At 32.2% G+C, this 22716-nt stretch overlaps 1 protein-coding gene and 1 long non-coding RNA gene across 2 annotated transcripts in view; both read left to right on the forward strand.

Moving 5' to 3' along the window:
- The first annotated feature begins 8604 nt into the window (after window positions 1-8604).
- LOC131947329 (uncharacterized) lies at window positions 8605-9616 on the forward strand. Its single transcript, XR_009387867.1, has 3 exons — window positions 8605-8684; window positions 9327-9425; window positions 9556-9616. It is a non-coding gene; the product is annotated as an uncharacterized LOC131947329 (long non-coding RNA).
- The window catches only part of LOC131947411 (putative leucine-rich repeat-containing protein DDB_G0290503), an 18214-nt gene continuing 5110 nt past the window's right edge, over window positions 9613-22716 (forward strand). The window contains exons 1-5 of the mRNA XM_059308624.1: window positions 9613-9682; window positions 9838-9975; window positions 10121-10587; window positions 10809-10913; window positions 11124-11178. Of these exons, the coding sequence (XP_059164607.1) occupies window positions 10249-10587; window positions 10809-10913; window positions 11124-11178 (499 nt within the window). The 5' untranslated portion in view covers window positions 9613-9682; window positions 9838-9975; window positions 10121-10248. The remainder of the gene's footprint in view (window positions 9683-9837; window positions 9976-10120; window positions 10588-10808; window positions 10914-11123; window positions 11179-22716) is intronic.

The raw sequence follows: 22716 nt of genomic DNA on the forward strand, positions 1-22716 counted from the left end.
GTGTTATCAAAATGTCAAACTTGAATTGATTAAGAATGTCTATTTGATATTAACAAATGCCCATTCGGATATTTGTCGCATTCGGGAAAGTGTCCGTTCGGGAAATCGGCCTTGGGGCAAACGGCATTTGGGCAAGTGTATTTCAGGAATTTGTCGTAGACCCCGTTTTAGCATATCGTATATAACATGTGTTGTACGTTTTGTGAGGTTTTAATTGACCAACTAAACTGGTAGTGTCAATACGTAGGAAACGATAACCTAACACCACACAAACTAAGGACCGTACTAATTTAGTGGTGTAGTGTTTCAATTTATGGTCTTTCACAAAGTTATGTAAACATTATAGATTATTATACATAGTTTTTTTTTTGAAAAATAATTGTTTGATTTGGGTTTGTCAATTTTACTTACATTATAAACTGCATACAAAACACATATAATGAGATGATAAGATAAGCTAAAGAAACGACAATTTACAAATATTATGGATCAAATAGTCAGAGCATTCGTAAAATTGAACATGTACATCAAACGCATGTTTTCTAATCAACAGAGTCACGTGTATGTAACAGATATGCTTGTCATGCACAGCTTGCTGGTCCCACACCTGTCTGTACTGAATCAATTATTTCAACATTTAGTGAAGTACATGAATATAACGGTCAACATTTTGATCAAACTACAGGAAAATTTGTATCACCACATGATGGTTTATATCTTGTCTGTGTCACTCTACATGAATGGGGAGATAAACAGATTGAAGTTGATGTTGTGTCTGGAGGCGTGTGGTGGAAGTTTATAGAAGTGAAATGTGCCAACACTAGCGCTGCTGGGTCAGTGGTTGTTGACATGAAGAAAGGTCAAGAACTTTACTTTTTTGCGTATCACGCAGATCAAAGCGCAGCGTTATCCTGCTACAGTAGTTTTACTATCGTTAGTTTATAGAAGTACCCAACAGAACATGCTGGATGGTAAATTCTCAAACAATAAAATATGTAACCACCATGTAATACACACGCTAACCACTTTCTATGTGTGTAGACTACATGTCTACATAAACTTAAGTGGTTTATATGTTATTTGTTTAGTCATCATTTGGGAGTTCTAGCTTATTCAATGTGCTCACCAATAATGTGTCATACTTGACGCCACTAAACTCATATCTCTAATAGACTATAAGACAGCTTTATTTAAATATCTTTTATCAGTATGTGAGCACTAGGTGTATGGTCTAATCATAATTTTCATGTTAATTGTTAAAAAAACGTATACCTGGAGCTACATGATTATGAAGTATTTAAAAAAAAGATTGTTAGAATGAGTTCACTTAACAAACATTAACTTTTTTATTGTGTATTAAAAACATTAATTTGTTATAAATTTTAAAGAATTTTTTTATTATTATACTGCAAAGAACTGTTGTCGTTTTGATCACTACTGCCTTTAATTTGAAAAAAAAAATTGTTTCCGAGTTAGATTTTTTTTTTTTTATTCAGGAACATTGTGTCTGTAAATTAACATACATTAACACATATAATAATTAAAACATATATTTAGCTATCAAGTCTATATATATATATATATATATATATATATATATGTGTGTGTGTGTGTATGTGTATATCCATGTATATGTATTTGTATGTATATGTATGTTAGCACAGAGCCTTACATCGAAAAATCAAATAGCTCACATGTAGTGAAAATCAAATCTACAGCCAAATGTTTACAATCATTGATGTTTTTCCGATCTGTCTACTTAAGTTGAGACTTTCAAAAAATATAAATCATGTTTGTCTGTTTTATTTGATATTTTCATTTTAATTTAAAATTAATACTATACCAAACACAAACAAATTAAACGACGCTATGTCTAATGGATCTATGACGTCACACCCCTACGTCATTATCCCGTTTTCAAGTAATGGATCTCATTATTGCTTTCACTGAAGTCGAGAGTTCGGTCCCTTTCGTAAATTAGGCTCGATAACCAGGGACAAATACTAATCTAGGTGAATAACTCCTAAATGAAACAAGTGCTGCCCTGTACTTTGTTCTTTATATGAACAAATGCTATGGAATCAAAGCCAGAAATAAAAGCAGGATGTACACAGTTTTAGCGTGCAATATAGCGCATAGCATTTGACCCACGGCGATGTATTAGTTATATGAAAATATCCAGGTTAAATCTGCCCAGACTAACACTGCTCATTAACTAAAAAATTAAAAGGAAATGTGAAATGATCTTACTACACATTGACTAACACAACGTTCTTGTTACAATCGTTGAGCTTGTGTTGTATTGCTTAAACAATAAAATATCACAATTATTTCCATTTGTTTTATATCTTTGACAACGTCTAGAACCAGCGCTGTCTGCCCACACGTGTGTGTGAGCTAACCAAATCTTGTGTGTGTGTGTGAGCTAACCAAATCTTGTGTGTGTGTGTGAGCTAAACCAAATCTTGTGTGTGTGTGTGAGCTAACCAAATCTTGTGTGTGTGAGCTAAACCAAGTCTTGTGTGTGTGAGCTAAACCAAATCTTGTGTGTGAGTTAAACCAAATCTTGTGTGTGTGAGCTAAACCAAATCTTGTGTGTTAGAGCTAAACCAAATCTTGTGTGTGTGAGCTAAACCAAATCTTGTGTGTGTGTGTGCTAAACCAAGTCTTGTGTGTGTGAGCTAAACCAAATCTTGTGTGTGAGTTAAACCAAATCTTGTGTGTGTGAGCTAAACCAAATCTTGTGTGTGTGAGCTAAACCAAATCTTGTGTGTGAGAGCTAAACCAAATCTTGTGTGTGTGTGTGAGCTAAACCAAATTTTGTGTATGAGAGCTAAACCAAATCTTGTGTGTGTGTGTGAGCTAAACCAAATCTTAAGCGTATGAGCTAAACCAAATCTTGTGTGTGTGAGCTAAACCAAATATTGTGTGTGTGACCTAAACCAAATCTTGTGGGTGTGTGAGCTAAACCAAATATTGTGTGTGTGTGTGAGCTAAACAAAAAAATTGTAAGGAAACCTTCAAGGGAACTTATCAAGATATGTATACATTGAAATATATTTTATTGTTATGTCCCTTAGTGCAATTATCATTTAAATATGATCTCACAAAGTGTAAAATGTATGTTTCAGTGAATAAAATATATAAACAAAAGAACATGACAGCAACTTTCTCTTAAAGATTTTAATCCTGTTGGTGCAGTCTCTAACACTTAACACATTATTTTTAAGGGAAATTAAGTGTTTATTGTATTGATATTAATACAAATAATAACAGGTCAAAGTGAACGTCTTGTTTTTGACTTGGTGATTATATGTTTTGTTGTTTTGTGAGTTCACCATACAGCATGTTTTGTGTTGTACTTCTATAAACTAACGATAGTAAAACTACTGCAGCGGGATAAAATTGCGTCTTGGTCTGAGAAACATTCTTGATGTTACTTCATGTCAACAACCATTGACCCAGCATCGCTAGTTTAGGTGCACTTAACTTATATAGACGTTCAATACCTATCTCAATACCACAGACCAACTCCAATGAATTTATCTGTGCTTTTATCAAGTGTCACACAGGCAAGATAAAAACCATCGTGTGATGATAAAAATACTCATAGGGTTCGATTTAGACCGTAGCATTCACGTACCTGATCAAAAGTTCAAATTGTCATAGAAAAGTGTGGGATCATCAAGCACTTCAATGAACCCACCCACTCAGAAGAGGTGCCTTAAAAGAAATACCGATAACACCTAAAGACAAATACTTTGTATGAGTTATTGTATGTGTATAGGCCTACAAATATGACGAAAAATAGAACAACAAAAAATATCAAACCATTTTGTTTAAACAAAAAATTAAAGTATGAATTATAATTCATTTATTTTTACACAATCATCTATAACGGGATAGTTTGAACCTGTAAATTTATTACCATCCTTAGTTATTTTGTAATAATTGTAACCCTCCAATAAACACCATTGTAACATTAGCACCATCAAACTCGTGTATTGCTCATTTAACATTAACGTACATGAACTAGATACGTATGTATTACTAAAAAATAATTACATTTACTGAGATTTCATTACAATTTAAAATGATTAAGCGAGGCCAGTGTCGGTAGATTTGACATAAAAAATAGCAGAAGTAAACAGCCATAGCAAAACGTGTGTGTATACCATATATTCAAGGACTGTTGTATGGATACATTATACCCCAGCAAACGGAAGTACAAATATTGTTGATGTCAATATGCACATGTATTCTCATTACATTCATCTATCGCTAACATTTTTTACCACTAAACTTTGCAAAATTTTCAGTTGGTATCCATTCCCCCCCCCCCCCCTCCCCCAATGGTATTTTTATTTAAATACGCACAGATAATAACAATAGTTGTATACGATTTGTATACAACGTAATGCAGCTAGCAAAAAATTGTGTTGGTGTGGGCCATTTGTAGTTTAGATTACTATAAGTTAGAATCCTTTACATTTTAAAAGAGAGGAGTGTGTAAGATTAGTTTACCTCGGGGTGTTTATGTATTGTTACCCAAAGGTAGAATTCGTATATTAAAGCAGGAGTTGACGATTGCTAGTGGGCTTTCTGGTAGAGACAAGCGAATAAGACAGCACTGTGTGCTATGTGAACACGAAAACAATAAAAGTACTGAACATTGCCTTTGATCGTATTGAAACAAAACCAGTCGCTCACCCCACACATACAAGGCGCCTACCGGTACGGCCCATCCCCACCCACCTCTCGCTATACCTCTGATCTTTTATTATGTGCCTGTCCAAATGTACCCATGTTCAATGCTGCAATTTATTTCACGAGTAAGTAATATTTTATACAAATAAGAATGTTCGGGTACAGATCCCTACACATACACGATAAGCCGGCAATTACTCGGCATGATTTGAATACACCTTCAATCAGTAGATATAACTGATAAAGTCACTTAATGTGTAAAATTGATGATAACACAATTTAAATGTTTTATATATTTATTGATAAGATAAATGATAGTAAATTAAGCTAAAGAACGGGTCAGTACAAAGTACACATAAAACACTGACATTACTACAAGCAAGAGGTGACTTGTGTTATTGACAGTTTGTTTATTAAAGCGGAACGACAGTTTGTTACTACTGGAACTAGAGTGTCTAAAACAAAGGACAAAACAACTGAAAACAGTGTTTTATTCCTCTGTCAAATGTGAGTTTACATTTCAAAATAGTAACGTTAATGTAAAATCCATGCATTACACAACAGTATCATTTCCATAACTTTATTTTTACAAAACAACAAACGTGAGCTAATGCCTTTCAAATAATCAGGAAATTGATTAGTGAAAAGTAATGTTTAAATTAATCATGTCTTTGACTCCGTGTGAATAGTGTGTAAACATTGCTTGATTATTTGATGCCGAGAAAAGATTCGTTGTTTAAATAAACCGGGAGAGATGTCCCCTAAACTTTCTAGAATATTCTTATATAACTTGGAATATAGACATGATTTTTAATTACTTAAACTTTTAAAAATAGAATAGAATCTCATAGAAAAATATTATTAGTACTTTATAAATTTACATGCGTTTTTTGAGAAATCGGAAATAGCGTAATTTAGTACTTCCTGTCAACTCAAATTACTCAAAATTTGAAAGAAGGTAGAGAATTTGATCTTTTACTCACATATGAAATTTCATTCATCTATCTGAAATAGTACTCAAGTGATAGGCTTTTGAAAAATTCAAAGTAGAAAAAGTACAACTTCCGGTTATCGGAAATCGCTCAAAAGTTGAAACATATCTGCGATTTTGATAAAATACTTATATATAAAATTTCATCAACCTAGCTGTAACGGTACTCAAGTTATCGCGTTTATACACAGACAGACAGACACTTTAACAGTGTTTGAAAACCAGCGTTGTCTTCCAACACGTATGTGAGCTAAACCAAGTATTGTGTAATGTTTATTTACTTACACACGTACAGATGTACACACACATGAGCACATACGTACACCCAGGTATACATGCAGTCGAAAACATTTATGTACGCATGCGATCACATATGACACGTTTTTTATATTCTTCTACCTTACCACTCTAAGGATACGTTTAAGTGCAGTTTACTAGAAGGCGATGAACTATTTTGTATTTTTTTCTTATAAGGCACAGATTCCCAAACTTTATCGAGTGGCGACCCCCTTTTATAATAGCTAATTGACCCACGACCATCACGCTATTGAAAAGTCAATAATAATTAACACGGACATTAATTAACATCGAACAAAAAATTTCTACTATAATTTTTCTCTTAAATTATGTTTGATAAGTGATTTACTAAGATGGGTGAAATTGCATGTTATTGACTAGACTCAAATTTTCGGTTACGTTTATTTGATGCCAACCTCATGTAATTCACAACATTTAATTTATTGGTTAATGTTTTGTTTTAAATTGTATAAGTATTGAAAATCCATTCTCGCATAGACACTAAAGGAACTAAAACTCGACATGGAAAACAATGTCACGTTAGGTTATGAATGGTTTTCATTAACCACGGTACGTTCCTCGGAATGATTCAGCAAATCCAAGAATTCATCTTGTAACTCATCAGGAATTCTGGCAAGTTCAAGGGGAATAGAGAAAGGATTACGTTTCAACGTGGTTTCTTCTTCTCTCAGCTCAGGGAAATAACGCCGCATTTAGTTTTTAAGAAACTCAAGATGGCTAGAAATCACCTCTTTCAAATTGATATTTATCTCAAAATCAGATTCTCAAATATCAAACATGCCATTGTTTCCAAGATTTGTTTTTCTTTGTCAATTTCGCTGCTTTGGTAAAAAAAATGCCTCGAGATTATCAGGAAAAAGGGTTCATATTCGTTTAGTTGCATATATATGGCAACATAAACAAAAGCAGAGAACGTACTATGTGTCATTATGGTTTATACTTCTTTCAGTTCAGTGAAGTAATGCCAATGTTCGTTGTCAAGATATTCAAGATGATAAAAAATCTCATCTTTTAAAATGTTATTTGTTTAATATTCAGATTCATATTACACACACCACACATGGCAATATTCTCAAGATTTTATTTTCGCAAATTGCATAGTTTGGAAAAACAAGCCCCGAGATTATCTTGAATGGCAATAATATTTTTTCCCCCTGAAGCTTAAGATTAAACCTATTTTTTGTTGAACATAACTGCTAGGTATGCTACCCCCTCAAACCACTCTTAATTGTTAAAGTAGGCTATATCTTAAGGTCTTGCTTCCCTTGCATTTCTAAAAACAACTTCATTTCAACAGCCGTCTAGCTCTTTGTTTATTTTCTCAATGAAATCTTTACTTTTTATAGTGGTTTATGTTCAATACAAAATTGAAACGCTTGTTTTATATCATTGAATGAATATATATGTCATGAAGACAAGCAACAGCGAGCATTTTCATCAGCTTGTAAAGCGAACAATGGTGAAAACTTGGTTTAATTCTATTTTTCTCCTTTAACACGTTCGGTGCTTTCTTTACAACGTATTCACAAATATTATTCTGAAAAATAATGTACAAAATACGCTGTCAAGTTTAAGCGCTTCGAAATTTGGAAAGTACGTTCCAGCCAGTGCGCGCATTGGCCGGCCAATTTACGAAATACGATCTTTGTGCTAAGTTCTTCGAGCTTTGGCCAAGAGAGCCGGTCAATGCGCGCAATAAAATTATAAAAATTAATTAGGCTATAATATGGAATAACACATCAGTGGTGCGGTTAGTATTTGTCTTGAGTTTGTGCCATGAAATTGGCAGTACAAAAAGGCTGTGACAATATATATATATATATATATATATATATATATATATATATATATATATATATATATATATATATATATATATATATACGGGGGGCCTAAAAAATTTTTGCGGGGTAGCCCTTTTTTTCTAGTCCCGCCACTGCTAATCACATTACCATGTTTATAGATATCTGAACGAAGCATAAACGCACACACGACTCCAGTCATTAAGATCTAAATCACGCAAATATTATCCGATCACACATTAGTTAGTGATCGAAAAACTTATAAAAAAAACAACCGTAAACGTAGAATAATCTCGATATAAAACGACGTGAGGAGACTTGTGGTTGTAGCCACCACACGTTTTCCACACGAATAATGATGTCGAATTGGATTTAGTTTTCTTCTGCATTGAATATTCTGTCATAAACTCTCATTCATTTGTTTTCTCGATAGAAATTATTTAAACGTGAACTCTTCATGAATTGATTATATATGAACTTTTACTGGACTCATTTATGTTCCTAACCTAATCCTAGACCTAACACAAGATCTAACCAAAAACGTCTATCTGCATATAATAAGCAATATATCGTATATACATATATCACATATGCAGGCTTATAATTAAGTAACCTACATATGTAATGAAATTAAACAGTATATTATGTTACCTTCTTTAACTCAATGTGTTGTTACAATAAAAACAAGAGCAGTCACAGTTATATCCCTCTAGTTGTTGTGTACTTTGTACCGAGGTTTCGACGTAATAGATAATAGCGGAATTTCCCGTTCATTACTTTCAGTTTCACGAGCAGGATAGAAGTGGTGGAATAGTTTGATAACGTTTTACCTACACGTCAAAAGAATACCAGAAGTCAAGATTAAAGTAAATGTAATCAAATGGTTTAGAGAATATACATGTATCTTAATTTAGTAATGAAACCTGTATTCAATTGTGGATCATATAATGTGTCGTTTAGTTTGAGTTTTTCGAATACAAATAGTACCTATTTTAAGATATGTTAATCATAGAGGAACATGATTATATAATCAGGTAATAGTTTCTTCGACATAAAATCATTTGAGTGACCTACTAAATACACAGATACGTGGTTTTTACCTGGATGAAATATTGTAATTGGAGGCAAAAAACAGATCTAGCAGCCTACGTATCTTCTATTGCGGTCATGTTTATTAATGGAATATTTTTTTTTAATAAAAGCTGATATTCCCGATGGATACTTTCATTTTCATTTGTTGGATGTAAATGTAAAGAGTCCAATCTCATGCAATAAGAAAAATAATAATATTCAAAATTTATAGTAGAATAACATGTTAAATAAACACATATTAAAAGTCTATCAATAAAGTTGCTTGCTATTTAGCCATGTTAAAAATGTAAATTATATGTGATTTTTTAAAAACTATCTTATTATAAATATTTTGTTTTTCTTTATTGGTTTATACTTTTCTGATTTTTCAAGTAATTAGTTGAAATATCGACCAAATCTTTTAATTATTTTGTTAGATGCGACCCAGAATTCAAGTTGAACTTGTTGCACGGCATAAGAAATATTTGGAAGAACAGATACAAGTTCTGAAACCTGTCTTGGAAATTATAAAAAACGTAAACGATTAATCATATTGTTATTTGTTCATACATTTTAAATAGTGCAATAACTTAAGTAGAAAAAAGTAGTTCAGGAATAATTTCAAAAGAAAAATACACGGTACATTCAAAAATGTTTTTATACAAGGCTATAGAAAAAAGTCAAACTTGGATAGAAGATGAAATTCATAACCCGCCTCTCACGTACGGCGAACTTTGCCAGGAACTAGAGGCAGCTACTTTGTGTTTGTTGAATGCGTCATCATCACTCATAAGTAAAGCTTTTTTCAATAATTGTAATAATGTTAAATCGAGGATCTATGAAAAAAAACAGTAGTTCCATCTAAAGAAATTATTCAAGTAACAAAAATACATATTCGACTATTTTAATATGTAACAAAACATTATTTTGTTCATTTACATCACCAAGATGAAAATAAAGACTACGTAGATGTCGAGGATAATGCGCCATCATTATCTCAGTCTACGCCACAGACTACAGCAGCAGAAAAACGTGACCATAGTGAATCAAAACAACAAGTCACTAAACACGTTCAATCAACAGCGGGTATGGAATATTTAGAAACTAAAACAACTAAATCTTAAGATGTAAACATATATGTCTTAGCTTCTTTAAAAATAAAGTATTTATGATTTACTTAACAAAATTAATAAGTAAAATAATTTAATTTGTTTATCACGTATTACTATAGAAATATTGAGTCGACTTGAGCAGATAGAGACAGCCATATCTTCTCTACAAGACGCCAATGACAAGTCTACAGATGACATATCAGAAATAAAACAATGGAGAGACAACTTTGTAACAGAACAGAGTGACATGGGGGTAAACATTGAACAACTGACTAAAAATCAAAAGCAGAATGTTAAAAATCTCAGAAAACAAATCAGTGAAAAAGAAAACAAAGTAAAGAAGCTGAACAAAGAAATTGAATGCTTAAAAGAAAAAGAAACCAAGTCAAACAACACACTAGAGAAACTGTGTCTAGATATGAAAAAATATGAAAACAACTTACACAAAATAAATAAAGATATGCAATATCACACAGATAAGACTGATAGTATAACAGAAGAAATTAAAAGACTTTCTAATCAGATTGCTGCCTTACAAGAAGAGAGTTCTAAAAACATGCTGAATACATCAGCTCAATTAGAAAAGGTAAAATTGCTAATTATGTGGGTACACAATTTTACACGTACTGGCCAGATAACTTATTTCACATTTAATAACCTGGTTAAATCAAAACTCAACTTAGTAGCTTTATCGCCAGTTATACTTTTATATTATTACTAGATTTAAAACACATGTTTATGTTAGTTTTAATGTGCAGTAAAAATAATCAAAATTTTAATGCATTAATTGAATCTTCTGCTCTTTAGCACAGTGTGATATACAAACTCCTACAACAAAGATTGATGCCCATTGACAAACTGATTCAAATCTTTAACCAGAACTTGGAAACTAGGGAAGAAAGAAAAACGAGGGTAGGCCTATATGCATAGTAATTTTATTAAAAATTAAATTGCGACGTTGATAAATCCGGTATTTAAATATTAACACTCTGTTCAAAAACATGCTTTAAATTATTTTCTATTCTTACAAGTTGCCATACCAAAGTTAATGTTATTGCAGCAATTGTATGTTCTACGAAACTATGTGACTTCTTCATTAATTTTATAAAATATATATTTTAGGTGGAAAATATTGAAGATGCCATTTCAAAATTGTCCAAAGATTTGAATCTAATCGGTACGTTTCTAAAACAAATCATACAACCAGACAGACCATAATGTGATGTGCGTTAGCCAGACAGACCATAACGTGATGTTCGTTAGCCAGACAGACCATAACGTGATGTTCGTTAGCCAGACAGACCATAACGTGATGTTCGATAGCCAGACAGACCATAACGTGATGTTCGTTAGCCAGACAGACCATAACGTGATGTTCGATAGCCAGACAGACCATAACGTGATGTTCGTTAGCCAGACAGACCATCACGTGATGTTCGTTAGCCAGACAGACCATAACGTGATTTTCGTTAGCCAGACAGATCATAACGTGATGTTCGATAGCCAGACAGACCATAACGTGATGTTCGTTAGCCTGACAGACCATAACGTGATGTTCGTTAGCCAGACAGACCATAACGTGATGTTCGTTAGCCAGACAGACCATAACATGATGTTCGTTAGCCAGACAGACCATAACGTGATGTTCGTTAGCCAGACAGACCATAACGTGATGTTCGTTACCCAGACAGATCATAACTTGATGTTCGTTAGCCAGACAGACCATAACGTGATGTTCGTTAGCCAGACAAACCATAACGTGATGTTCGTTAGCCAGACAGACCATAACGTGATAAAGAATGGAACATTTCACTCACCCATAGTGTCAGTCTCTAGACTCGTGGGTCTCCGTCTGGTGTTTGTTTCCTCACCTGGTACATTACACCACCTGGTACATTACACCACCTGGTATGTCGTTAGTCGACCTACGGCGGTTTACCACAGTACAGAAAGACATTTACATAAATGCGGTTAAAAGTTAACTATATAATCAATTAATTAATTCCAAGTAACGTCACGTCATCCCTTTATGTTTCTATTTTTAAGACAATGCCCATACGAGTCAGAATTAAATCTGAAATAAACTAATACTTGAAAACATTTATTTTTTTAAACTTTTGTAACATCTTAATATATAATTGGTTTACTGTAACGTGAAATAAGTATACAATGGGTTGACGGTGCAGATCTTGTAATCGGATTTACTTGAGTTTCATAATTACAAGTGAATAGCTTTAGTTCTATAAATTCTTGATTCGATAAATTAACCTTACATAATTAATATATAATGTGAACAAAAACATAATGTATGATTTTAACAAAACCCATTATATTTGTTATGCCTTTGTTTTCGTATTAATTCCCTACTACACTCGTAGATTTGATACGTAGGACACGACAAACTAACACCACTAAAATATAGGGCCGTACTAATGTAGTGGATATAGTGATTTATTTGGGTTTGTCATTTTACCTTACATTTTTAACTACATATAAAACACATATAATGAGTTTATTTAGGGTTATTAACATAAACTGACGATACGACAAGTCACAAATATTTTGTATCGAACAGTCAAAGCATTCGTGAAATTAATTATGTACATCATACATATGTTTTCTAATCAACAGAGTCATGTGTATGTAAAAGATATGCTTGTCATGTGACGCTTGTTGATGACACACCTGTCAGTGATGGATCGATTATTTCAACATTTTGTGAAGTACGTAAATATAACGGTCAACATTTTAATCAAACAACAGGAACATTTGTATCACCACATGATGGTTTATATCTCATCTGTGTCACTCTACATGAAAGGGAAGATAAACGGATTGGAGTTGGTGTGTGGGCTATAGGCAGGTGGTGTATGTTTATAGAAGTGAAATGTGCCGACAATAGCGCTGCTGGGTCAGTGGTTGTTGACATGAAGAAAGGTCAACAAATTCAACAAAGTTACTTGCATTTTATATATATATATATATATATATATATATATATATATATATATATATATATATATATATATATATATGTGTGTGTGTGTGTGTGTGTGTTTATGTATAATAAAATTACGTAGCGTATCACAATAACGTTTTACAATTATTTTACTATTTTTTTTTATTTTTGCTAACATAAATCAAAAATTAAAATTTTACCTGATATAGAAAGAACAGAATAATTTCCATCGTGTACAGAGTCAACACTTTTATTCTCGTGTGTTGTCTTATCTCCAGCAGCCATTGCTTGATACTTGGTGCAGGAAACTTTTAGACACGTGTAACAAATATGTTTTAAGGATTCGATTTACAATGAAATACACTTACAATAGTAATTATGTGCAGTGCACATATTTTCTAATAGCACACAATCTAAAATATAAAAAAACGAATTTTAAACAACACGTTTTTTCCCCAATACAAATATTTTGATTCTTAGAAAACACAATACTTTTTAAAATATCGATAATGTACATTACAATACACGGGATGAAATTATTTTTAATGGACGATGTAGTCCATGAAAACAAGATGTATGATAATTAAAGTATAGTGATTAATCAAACGTTTAAAAAAATAAATAAAAAATTAAACACAACCAAATTTTATAATATTACCAGAAATAGTTTGTTTAAGTTGAGGTAGGGCAGTATTTACTGCTGTTACCATAGCAACCACTTCTTTAAAATTTATTTTCGCATCTGAGGGATTCTCAAGCCATTCCAGTGTTGCTTGTTTTACCTGGCCATGCGATAACAGAGGCGAGGATTGAAATATTTAAATATTCGGGTGCTAATTAATTTAAAAGCTAAATAAATTATAAATCCTTAATATCTATCATTGTTGCATTGGGTGTTTAAAGTAATTCCACTACCATATAATACCATGTGCAAATCTATTTAACAGATGTGCATGGAAAAATGAGATTACATAACAGCCATTAATTTTAAAATATTTGTAATAATAAACAGCTCTTAGTAACAGGTTTTGGAGTTTGTTTTCTTACGCATTTGATACGATAATGTTCTATGTAAGTTAAAGTTCTTCGTATGACGAGATTTGCCTACCTCCTGATCAAAGTCACTTAAATTATTTTTCAACAAACTTTTCATCTCTTCCAGATTGTTCAACAGTTGAGCTAATTGCTCCTTTATAGGAATTGATACGGCCATCTGTATTAAAATATAAACTAATTAGGCCTACTTTAATGATAATTTTGTCTTTTGAATATACTCTTTAAAATTAGATATTTTATTATCAAAACAAATAAATGACCCTACCAGTCCTTATATCATTACAGAGACAATGTGTATATTGTATTGTTTAACAGTAATTAGTTTTCGTGTTAACCAAGACAAAATCAGCGAAAATAGTTTCATTAGTTTTTCCCAGCACAATAATTTAACGCTAACAATTATTATAACTACGCAGAGTTGTCTTGACACTTCACATGTACAAAAACGACTTTAAAATAAACCGGGAGTGATCTCCCCTAAACTTTCTCGAATATTCTTATATAAAAACAGGGGATGGGAACTCGGGCTATAGACATGATTTTTAATCCATTTTAAATACTTAAAGTTTTAAAAATAGAATAAAATCTCGTAGAAAAATTAATTGCACACCAAATGAACGCCAAATAAAAAAGCGCATAGTAGTGCGCAATATTATTAGTACTTTTAAAATTTACATTAGTTTTTTGAGAAATCGGAAGTAGCGTAAAGTACTACTTCCACTCAACGGAAATTACTCAAAATTTCACAGAAGGTAGAGAATTAGATCTTTTACTTAAATGTGAAATTTCATTTATCTATCTGAAAAAGTACTCAAGTTATAGGCTTTTGAAAAATTCAAAGTAGGAAAAGTACCACTTCCGATTATCGGAAATCGCTCAACAGTTGATACGGATCTACGATTTTGATAAAATACTTATATATGAAATTTCATCAACCTAGCTGTAACGGTACTCAAGTTATCGTGTTTACACACGGACAGACAGACAGACACACAGACAGACACACAGACAGACACACAGACATACGGACAAGATTGCAAAATTAAGTTTTTCCGTATCAGTGAGGTGTAAAACGTCGAGATTTTGCACGATTACAAGACTTTCTCTATACTTCGTATATACGAGAAAGTAAAAAAGTGTATGTTCCACATGGTACAGTGTATGCAAGAAAAAAGCAACACATTGTTACATTCGTGTTCAAGTATTTTGTGTTAATAGGTTGATGTTCTAAGGACGGATCTAATTGTAATGTTTGTGAGCACGGTAGTGTCCTGGTGACGTGCATAAATACACAATTATATTGTTGAAATTATATTTTCTTAACACAGTGAATTTCTGATAGAGTATCTCAGTGAAATAAATGAAAAACTATACCATGCAAGGTGAAATTTAAATTATTGTTGGAAATAATTTCTCTTTTTTATGTGCTTCCTAATGGAAGAAATTGTCTAATTGTTAAATAACCAACAATAGCTAGCCTCTACCAGAAGGAAAGCTTAATGTCTGATCTGCTTTCAGACTGTTCACGAAAAAAAACATCAACTGTTCTCGTTAAAAATAAGACATCAAATGTTGGGGCACACAATAAAACATCAGCTGTTCTCGTTAACAATAGAGCATCACCTTCGCGTAACATCAGCCCAGACGATGAAATACAGTCTTGGAACGAACGTCACGAAATGTAAATAACTCTCTGGTTCACTAAATTTAAGGACAGACACTTAAGTACAGTAAGCCTAAGGCCTTTATCTTATTTTTTCTATTATAAAATATGTAGTTCTTAAAACATGTTTGCAATAGGGTTACTTAGTTTCCTTTCTGAACCAAAATAGTCAAATTAGATATTTTTAGAAAAAAAAATGATTTAAATACGATTACTATTTTTCTATAAAATGTATTATTTTTAGTGAACAAATGATCAAATATTACATTAACATTTATTAATTATTATTAATATATAAAACGAAATGTAACTTTTAAAACTACTACTATATGGATTTTATTATCCACAAAATGCAAAAACTTAATTTATTTAATAAAATACATTCTATAATACTTTGTTGTAGAGTGTAGTTTACAATAATATAAAGTCATGGGATTTTGATGTTTTGCTGTTAAATAATTATTTGTAAACTATATATTTTGTAACACAAACTGTGATAATAATGTAATTGACACTGTATTAGCAAGTGCTAAAGAATCCTTTGAGTTTTTTCTTAAGTTGACATATCATGAATTCGTGCTGAATGCAACTCTTTAGATCAATCCACGTTTGCGTCGACCAACATTAAAATGATATGTACTTTTAATAAACAAATACACCATACAAAAAAACAAGCTCTAGAAACCATTAGCGTCTAATTAAGGGTGTTAGACATTTCAGCTCATTTGGTGCTTCAATCAATTTATTCAGATTTGTTTCAAATACACTACGAAATGTACCTGCTATGGTAAAGCTTTAAGGGGAAAGTTGGATAATGTACATCAAGAAATGACAGAACGGCAATAAATAAAGTGTAGTAGTAATAAAACTGGTAGTTAGTGTTAGTATTCTCACGATTTAATCACAATTAGAAATAGTAGACTTGGTCAAAAAGCAAACAGTTGTCTAAAAATTATAAAAACTAGAAAAAAAGTTGACATATCATGAATTCGTGCTGAATGCAACAAGCTCTAGAAACAAGTAGCATCAAATTAAGCGTGTTAGAAATTTCAGCTCATTTTTTGCTTTAATCAATTTATTCAAATCTGTATTAAATACACTATAAAATGTACCTGCTATGGTAAAGCTTTAAGGGAAAAGTTGGATAATGTAGATTACAAAACGACAGAAAGGCAATAAATAAAGAGTAGTAGGAGTAGTAGTAATAAAACAAGTAGTAAGTGTTAGTATTCTCACGATTTAATCACAATTAGAAATAGTAGACTTGGTCAACAAGCAAACGGTTGTCTAAAAATTATAAAAACTAGAAAAAAATACAAATAGATACATCACATACATCACTAATCAAACTGGTCAAACACACCAATTATTATTTCGAAACGTCAAAGGTACTGTTATTGCTGATGATTAGTTTTAAACTTAATTTTTTTTAATCCTTTTTTAATATGTTTGTAATTATAAGCAAATTTTGAATAGTTTATCAACTCAGTTTGAAAAACAAACATTACAAATAAACTAAAACTTTTAAAATTATCACTTATATTTAATTGTAGAGTTGCAAGAAAAAAGCAAATGCCGAGCAATAGAAATATTTTAAAATTCCTTTCTAGATATTCTATTTTTAGAAATGGCACAGCCTTATTTAGGTACAATCAGGAAAATCAGTATGAACCTACCTTATTTTAAGATATAAATAAGATAATAAATATACATTAAATTGAATTAGATTTGTACAAATGCCTTAACAGTTTTATGCAAGGGTCTATACAGTAACGCATGTATTGTAAAAATCTTCAATATCTGATTAAAAACAATTACATTACACTCATAAAACACAACACTATATAGTGTTACCCCCAAATGTAACAGATCACTAAACAGATTAAAAGTTATTTAATTCTTCTTCCAACATTGTGTTGATTTACTTGTGACGCATTATCTGTAAATTTAATTTAATCAGATGATTAATTTGCAGTCGCAGCTTTTAAACTACTATTATCTGTTACATTGGAAATATCGTTAACCAAATTTAAATTAAGTTTCTAAGGTTTTTGTTAAGAAAAACTTAACATTTTTTTTCCTTGAACAGGTCCATGCTCTGTAAAAAAAAACTTTAAATCTTTAAAAATATGTTAAACTCACCTTGGCTAACCAAATATTATCAAAGAAAACTTAATTAGCTGTCTCAGAACGTTTAAACTGAAACTGAAATTGAAAGTAACTTACGGGAAATCCCGCTATTATCTGTCTTTTTAATTCCAGAAATAATACATTTGTCAACACTGTTGTCAAGTGTTGGTGTTGTTGTTTTTTGTACAAGATCTAACTATAAATCAATTTATGAGGTACAATTAAGTTATACACAGCATTATTTTAGATTGTGTGGGCTATAAAGTAATTTCATTTCATCATTTTTTTTGTTAGCTCTTTGTTTAGTTGAGTTATGTCAGGATTGTATAGCTTGGTCGTGCAATGGTATGCTTAGGTTAAATATAACAATATGCATTACAGTATTATTACATTTCAGTATCTGTATTGTTTACAACATAAACATATTTTAGAATTGTAATTCTTAAATAAACATACACTAGTGTAGTGCTGACATTAACATGAACAGCTGACATGTACTCATGCAAGAGTATTGCCCACATTTTAAACTGAATTAGGCCTATATTTTTTTGTACCTGAAATCATGTAGGAAGCACACGGTCGTCTTTTTTTGTTGCTGTTATGAGTAGTTTTTACAATATGGTCTGGTTGAAAAATGATTCTTTCCGTTTTTCAAAGAAATATTTTTTATCACCACAAACATATGTGGAGTGTATACGTATTATATAAGACTACATCGACAAATCAGCGACATTGGTAAACTGATGTTGGTATTATTTTTTCTCCAGTTGTTTTGTGGTTCGGACAGAATAACAGTATCATATTAAATTATATTTATTGTTTCTTGCCGGAACAATCATTTTTGCAATGGTAATTAGTTATTATTATTTCATATTATAATTATCCACAAGAAATGACTCTTGATAAAATACGTTGTGAACTGACTCTAGATGGTAAAAGATTACATGGGACGGCGTGGCCTAGCAGTAGAGAGAGGTAGAAAGCTAGCATCAAGTTCAAATCCCGGTGTAAGTCAGTAGAGTGTCCTTGAGTCCACCCAGCTGTGGTGGGTACCTAACTAACGTAAGGGAAACAAAGGCCGTTGGGCATACTGCTGACCACACTATCATTTTATATGCCGAGGTCTCTGAAGTAGATAAACTCTACAGCTTCTGCCCCCCCCCCGTGTGTCTTGGGTACGAACGGCAAAAAGATTAAAAAAAATAACTTAAAACCTTAATGAAACTAAAAACAAAATGTATTGGGCATTTTATTAAAAATTATGACTAAATTAAATATGTTAAGGTATTTATTAGATTTGGTGCGTTTTATATATTAGTAAATTTTGATATGCAAGCTTTATTTACACTTTAATAGATGAAACTTGAGATTAAATTTCTTTTTGTTTAAATAACGTTTTACGACTCTTTTTCTCCCATTTTTATTCAAACGTCAAAAACATTAGGGAATTCGAGACACGTAAATATGCTCGCCCTTGACTTGTTTTATTATCAGATAAAAGGGTTATGAATTATAGTTATTATATTTGAAGCGCATGCAACATTTGGAAGTGACAGAAAAAACATGTGTAAGCTCTAAAGGTAGCATAGAAGAGATTTCTTATTCACATTCAACTATAATTTGTTTCATTTAGATGCGTCCCAGAATTCAGATAAGGGTTGTTGGAGAACAAATGAAATATTTGGAAGAACAAATGCAATTGATGGAGCCTGTTATAGGCTTGATGAAAAATGTGAGCGATTATTCAATATTCAGTGATACATTATGTTAAAGTCTTTTCGGGTATAAGCATGTAGCTAGTAGTAAGTTACGTTTAGCAGTCACATAGTTTCGACTAATGTAACATGTTTTATGTCATCAGGCGATAGAAAATAGTAAGACGTGGATAGAAGATATAAATGACAACCCGTCTATCACATACATAGAGCTTTGCCAAGAACTTGCATCAGCGACCACGACCTTGTTGGATGTAGCTTCAAACATTTTAGGTAAACATAGAATACAATAAGTCTGTTTAAATTATGTTATCAGTTATGAACTAAAGCAGTAGTTTAAGGCGATGATTCCCATACCATCCCTAGATAAAGATACCATTTTATTTAATTTTCCAGCATACAACATGAGATTATATACTATATTTTTCCAACTATTTAATACAGGCTACAAAGCTCGAAAAATATTTTATCGACGTAACTCGTTTCGTGTTGTATGTCCACAGAATATCAATTGTTGTTTAAAAAGAGGGAAAATTATAATTTAATACAACTTATTATGTATACTTTTACCAAAAGGCGAAAATAAAGAGTATGTAGATAGTAGAACGCCATCTTTATCTCAGTCTACACTAGAGCTTACAGCAACAGTGAAACGTCCCCAAAGTGAATCAATAAGTCAAGTCAATAAACTAGTTGAAAATCCAGAAGGTATAAAATATTGTGTTTTTGATTAGTTAATAAGTTTAAAACAGAATAATAAATGTGCAAAAACTACACATATTCTACTGTATTTAAAATATTTTTATTACATTATTTGTTATGCATCACAGAAATATTCACTCGACTGGGTCTTCTAGAAAACAGCATTGATTATTTACAAGGCACAACAAAAAAATATAAAGATGACATATCAGAAATAAAACAATGGAGAGACAACTTTGTAACAGAACAGAGTGAGATAGGGGTAAACATTGAACAACTGACTAAAAAACAAAAACAGAATTTTAAAAACCTCAGAAAACAAATTAATGAACAAGATAACAAAGTAAAGGAGCTGAACAAAGAAATTGAAAATTTAAAAGAAAAAGAATCCAACGCAAAAGAAACACTAGAGAAACTGTCTCTAGATATGAAAGGATATGAAAAGAACTTACACAAAATAAATAAAGAGTTTCAAGATTACACAGACAAAATAGACAGTATAACACAAGAAATTAATAGACATTCGGATCTAATGGCTGCCCTACAAGAGGAGTGTAATAAAATCTTGTGTAATACATCAACTCAATTAGAAAAGGTAAAGCTGCTAATTATGTGTATTCACAATTTTTCAGAATACTCGCCAGATAGCTTATTATATGCAGGTTAAATAAAAAACAACTTAGTAACTTTATCAGCAGTTATACTTTAATATAATAATAATAATATATGTTTATGTTAGATATAATATGCATTAAAAATAATCAAAATTATAATGCTTCTGATAACAGCAAAATGTATTGTACAAGCTTCTACAACAGAGATTGATGCCGATTGACAAACTGATTCAAATCTTTAACCAGAACTTGGAAACTAGGGAAGAAAGAATTACGAAGGTAAACGTGTAGTAATTTTATTAAAAATTAAATTTCAACGTTGATAAATCCGGCCTAAATTATTAACAATTTGTCAATAGAGCAGTTAATACATGTTTTCTTAAATTAAATGATACATCTGTAATTTAAAAAAATAACACATACTTTAAATTATTTCATATTCTTACAAGTTGCCATAACCAGTTAACATCAATGCAGCTATCGTATGCTTCACGTAACTATGAGATTTTTGCACTCATTTTATAAAATCTTTTTTTTAGATTGAAACTATTAAAGCTACTATTTCAGTGTTGTCCAAAGATTTGAATCTATTAGGTAGGTTTGCTTGAATTTTTTTTCAAAAAAAATTACGTGATGTTCGTTAGCCAGACAGACCATCACGTGATGTTCGTTAGCCAGAAAGAACATAACGTGATGTTCGTAAGCCAGACAGACCATAACGTGATGTTCGTTAGCCGGACAGAACATAACGTGATGTTCGTTAGCTAGACAGACCATATCGTGATGTTCGTTAGCCAAACAGATCATATCGTGATGTTGGTTAGCCAGATCATGACATGATGTTCGTTAGCCAGATAGATCATAACGTTATGTTCGTTAGCCAGACAAATCATAACGTGATGTTCGGTAGCCAGACAGACCATCACGTGATGTTCGTTAGCCAGATCATGACATGATGTTCGTTAGCCAGATAGATCATAACGTTATGTTCGTTAGCCAGACAGACCATCACGTGATGTTCGTTATCCAGACAGACCATAACGTGATATTCGTTAGCCAGACAGACCATAACGTGATGTTCGTTAGCCAGACAGACCATAACGTGATGTTAGTTAGCCAGACATACCAAAACGTGATGTTCGTTAGCCAGACCATAACATGATGTTCGTTAGCCAGATAGATCAAAACGTGATTTTCGTTAGCCAGACAGACCATAACGTGATGTGCGTTAACCAGACAGACCATAACGTGATGATCGGTAGCCATACAGACCATAACGTGATATTCGTTAGCCAGACCATAACATGATGTTCGTTAACCAGATAGATCATATCATTATGTTCGTTAGCCAGACAGACCATAACGTGATTTTCGTTAGCCAGACAGACCATAACGTGATGTTCGTTAGCCAGACAGACCATAACGTGATGTTCGTTAGCCAGACAGACCATAACGTGATGTTCGTTAGCCATACAGACCATAACGTGATGTTCGTTAGCAAGACAGACCATAACGTGTTGTTCGTTAGCCAGACAGACCATAACGTGATGTTCGTTAGCCAGACAGACCATAGCGTGATGTTCGTTAGCCAGACAGACCATAACGTGATGTTCGTTAGCCAGAAAGACCATAACGTGATGTTCGTTAGCCAGACAGACCATAACATGAAAAAGAAATTCACTCACCCATAGTGCCAGTCTCTAGACCCGTGGGTTTCCGTCAGGTGTTTTTTTCCTCACCTGGTACATTACACCACCTGGTATGTCTAGGGTCTACCTACAGCCGTCTTATGTGGGGTCTTATGCAAACCGTGAATTAAATCCAAAATAAAATGATAACTTGAAAACATTAATATCGGTCTCGTTGATTAACATCT

The sequence above is a fragment of the Physella acuta genome, unplaced genomic scaffold (assembly GCF_028476545.2).
Source record: "Physella acuta isolate Inbredline_101_S28 unplaced genomic scaffold, ASM2847654v3 ptg000592l, whole genome shotgun sequence".
NCBI classification, from domain to species: Eukaryota; Metazoa; Mollusca; class Gastropoda; family Physidae; genus Physella; species Physella acuta.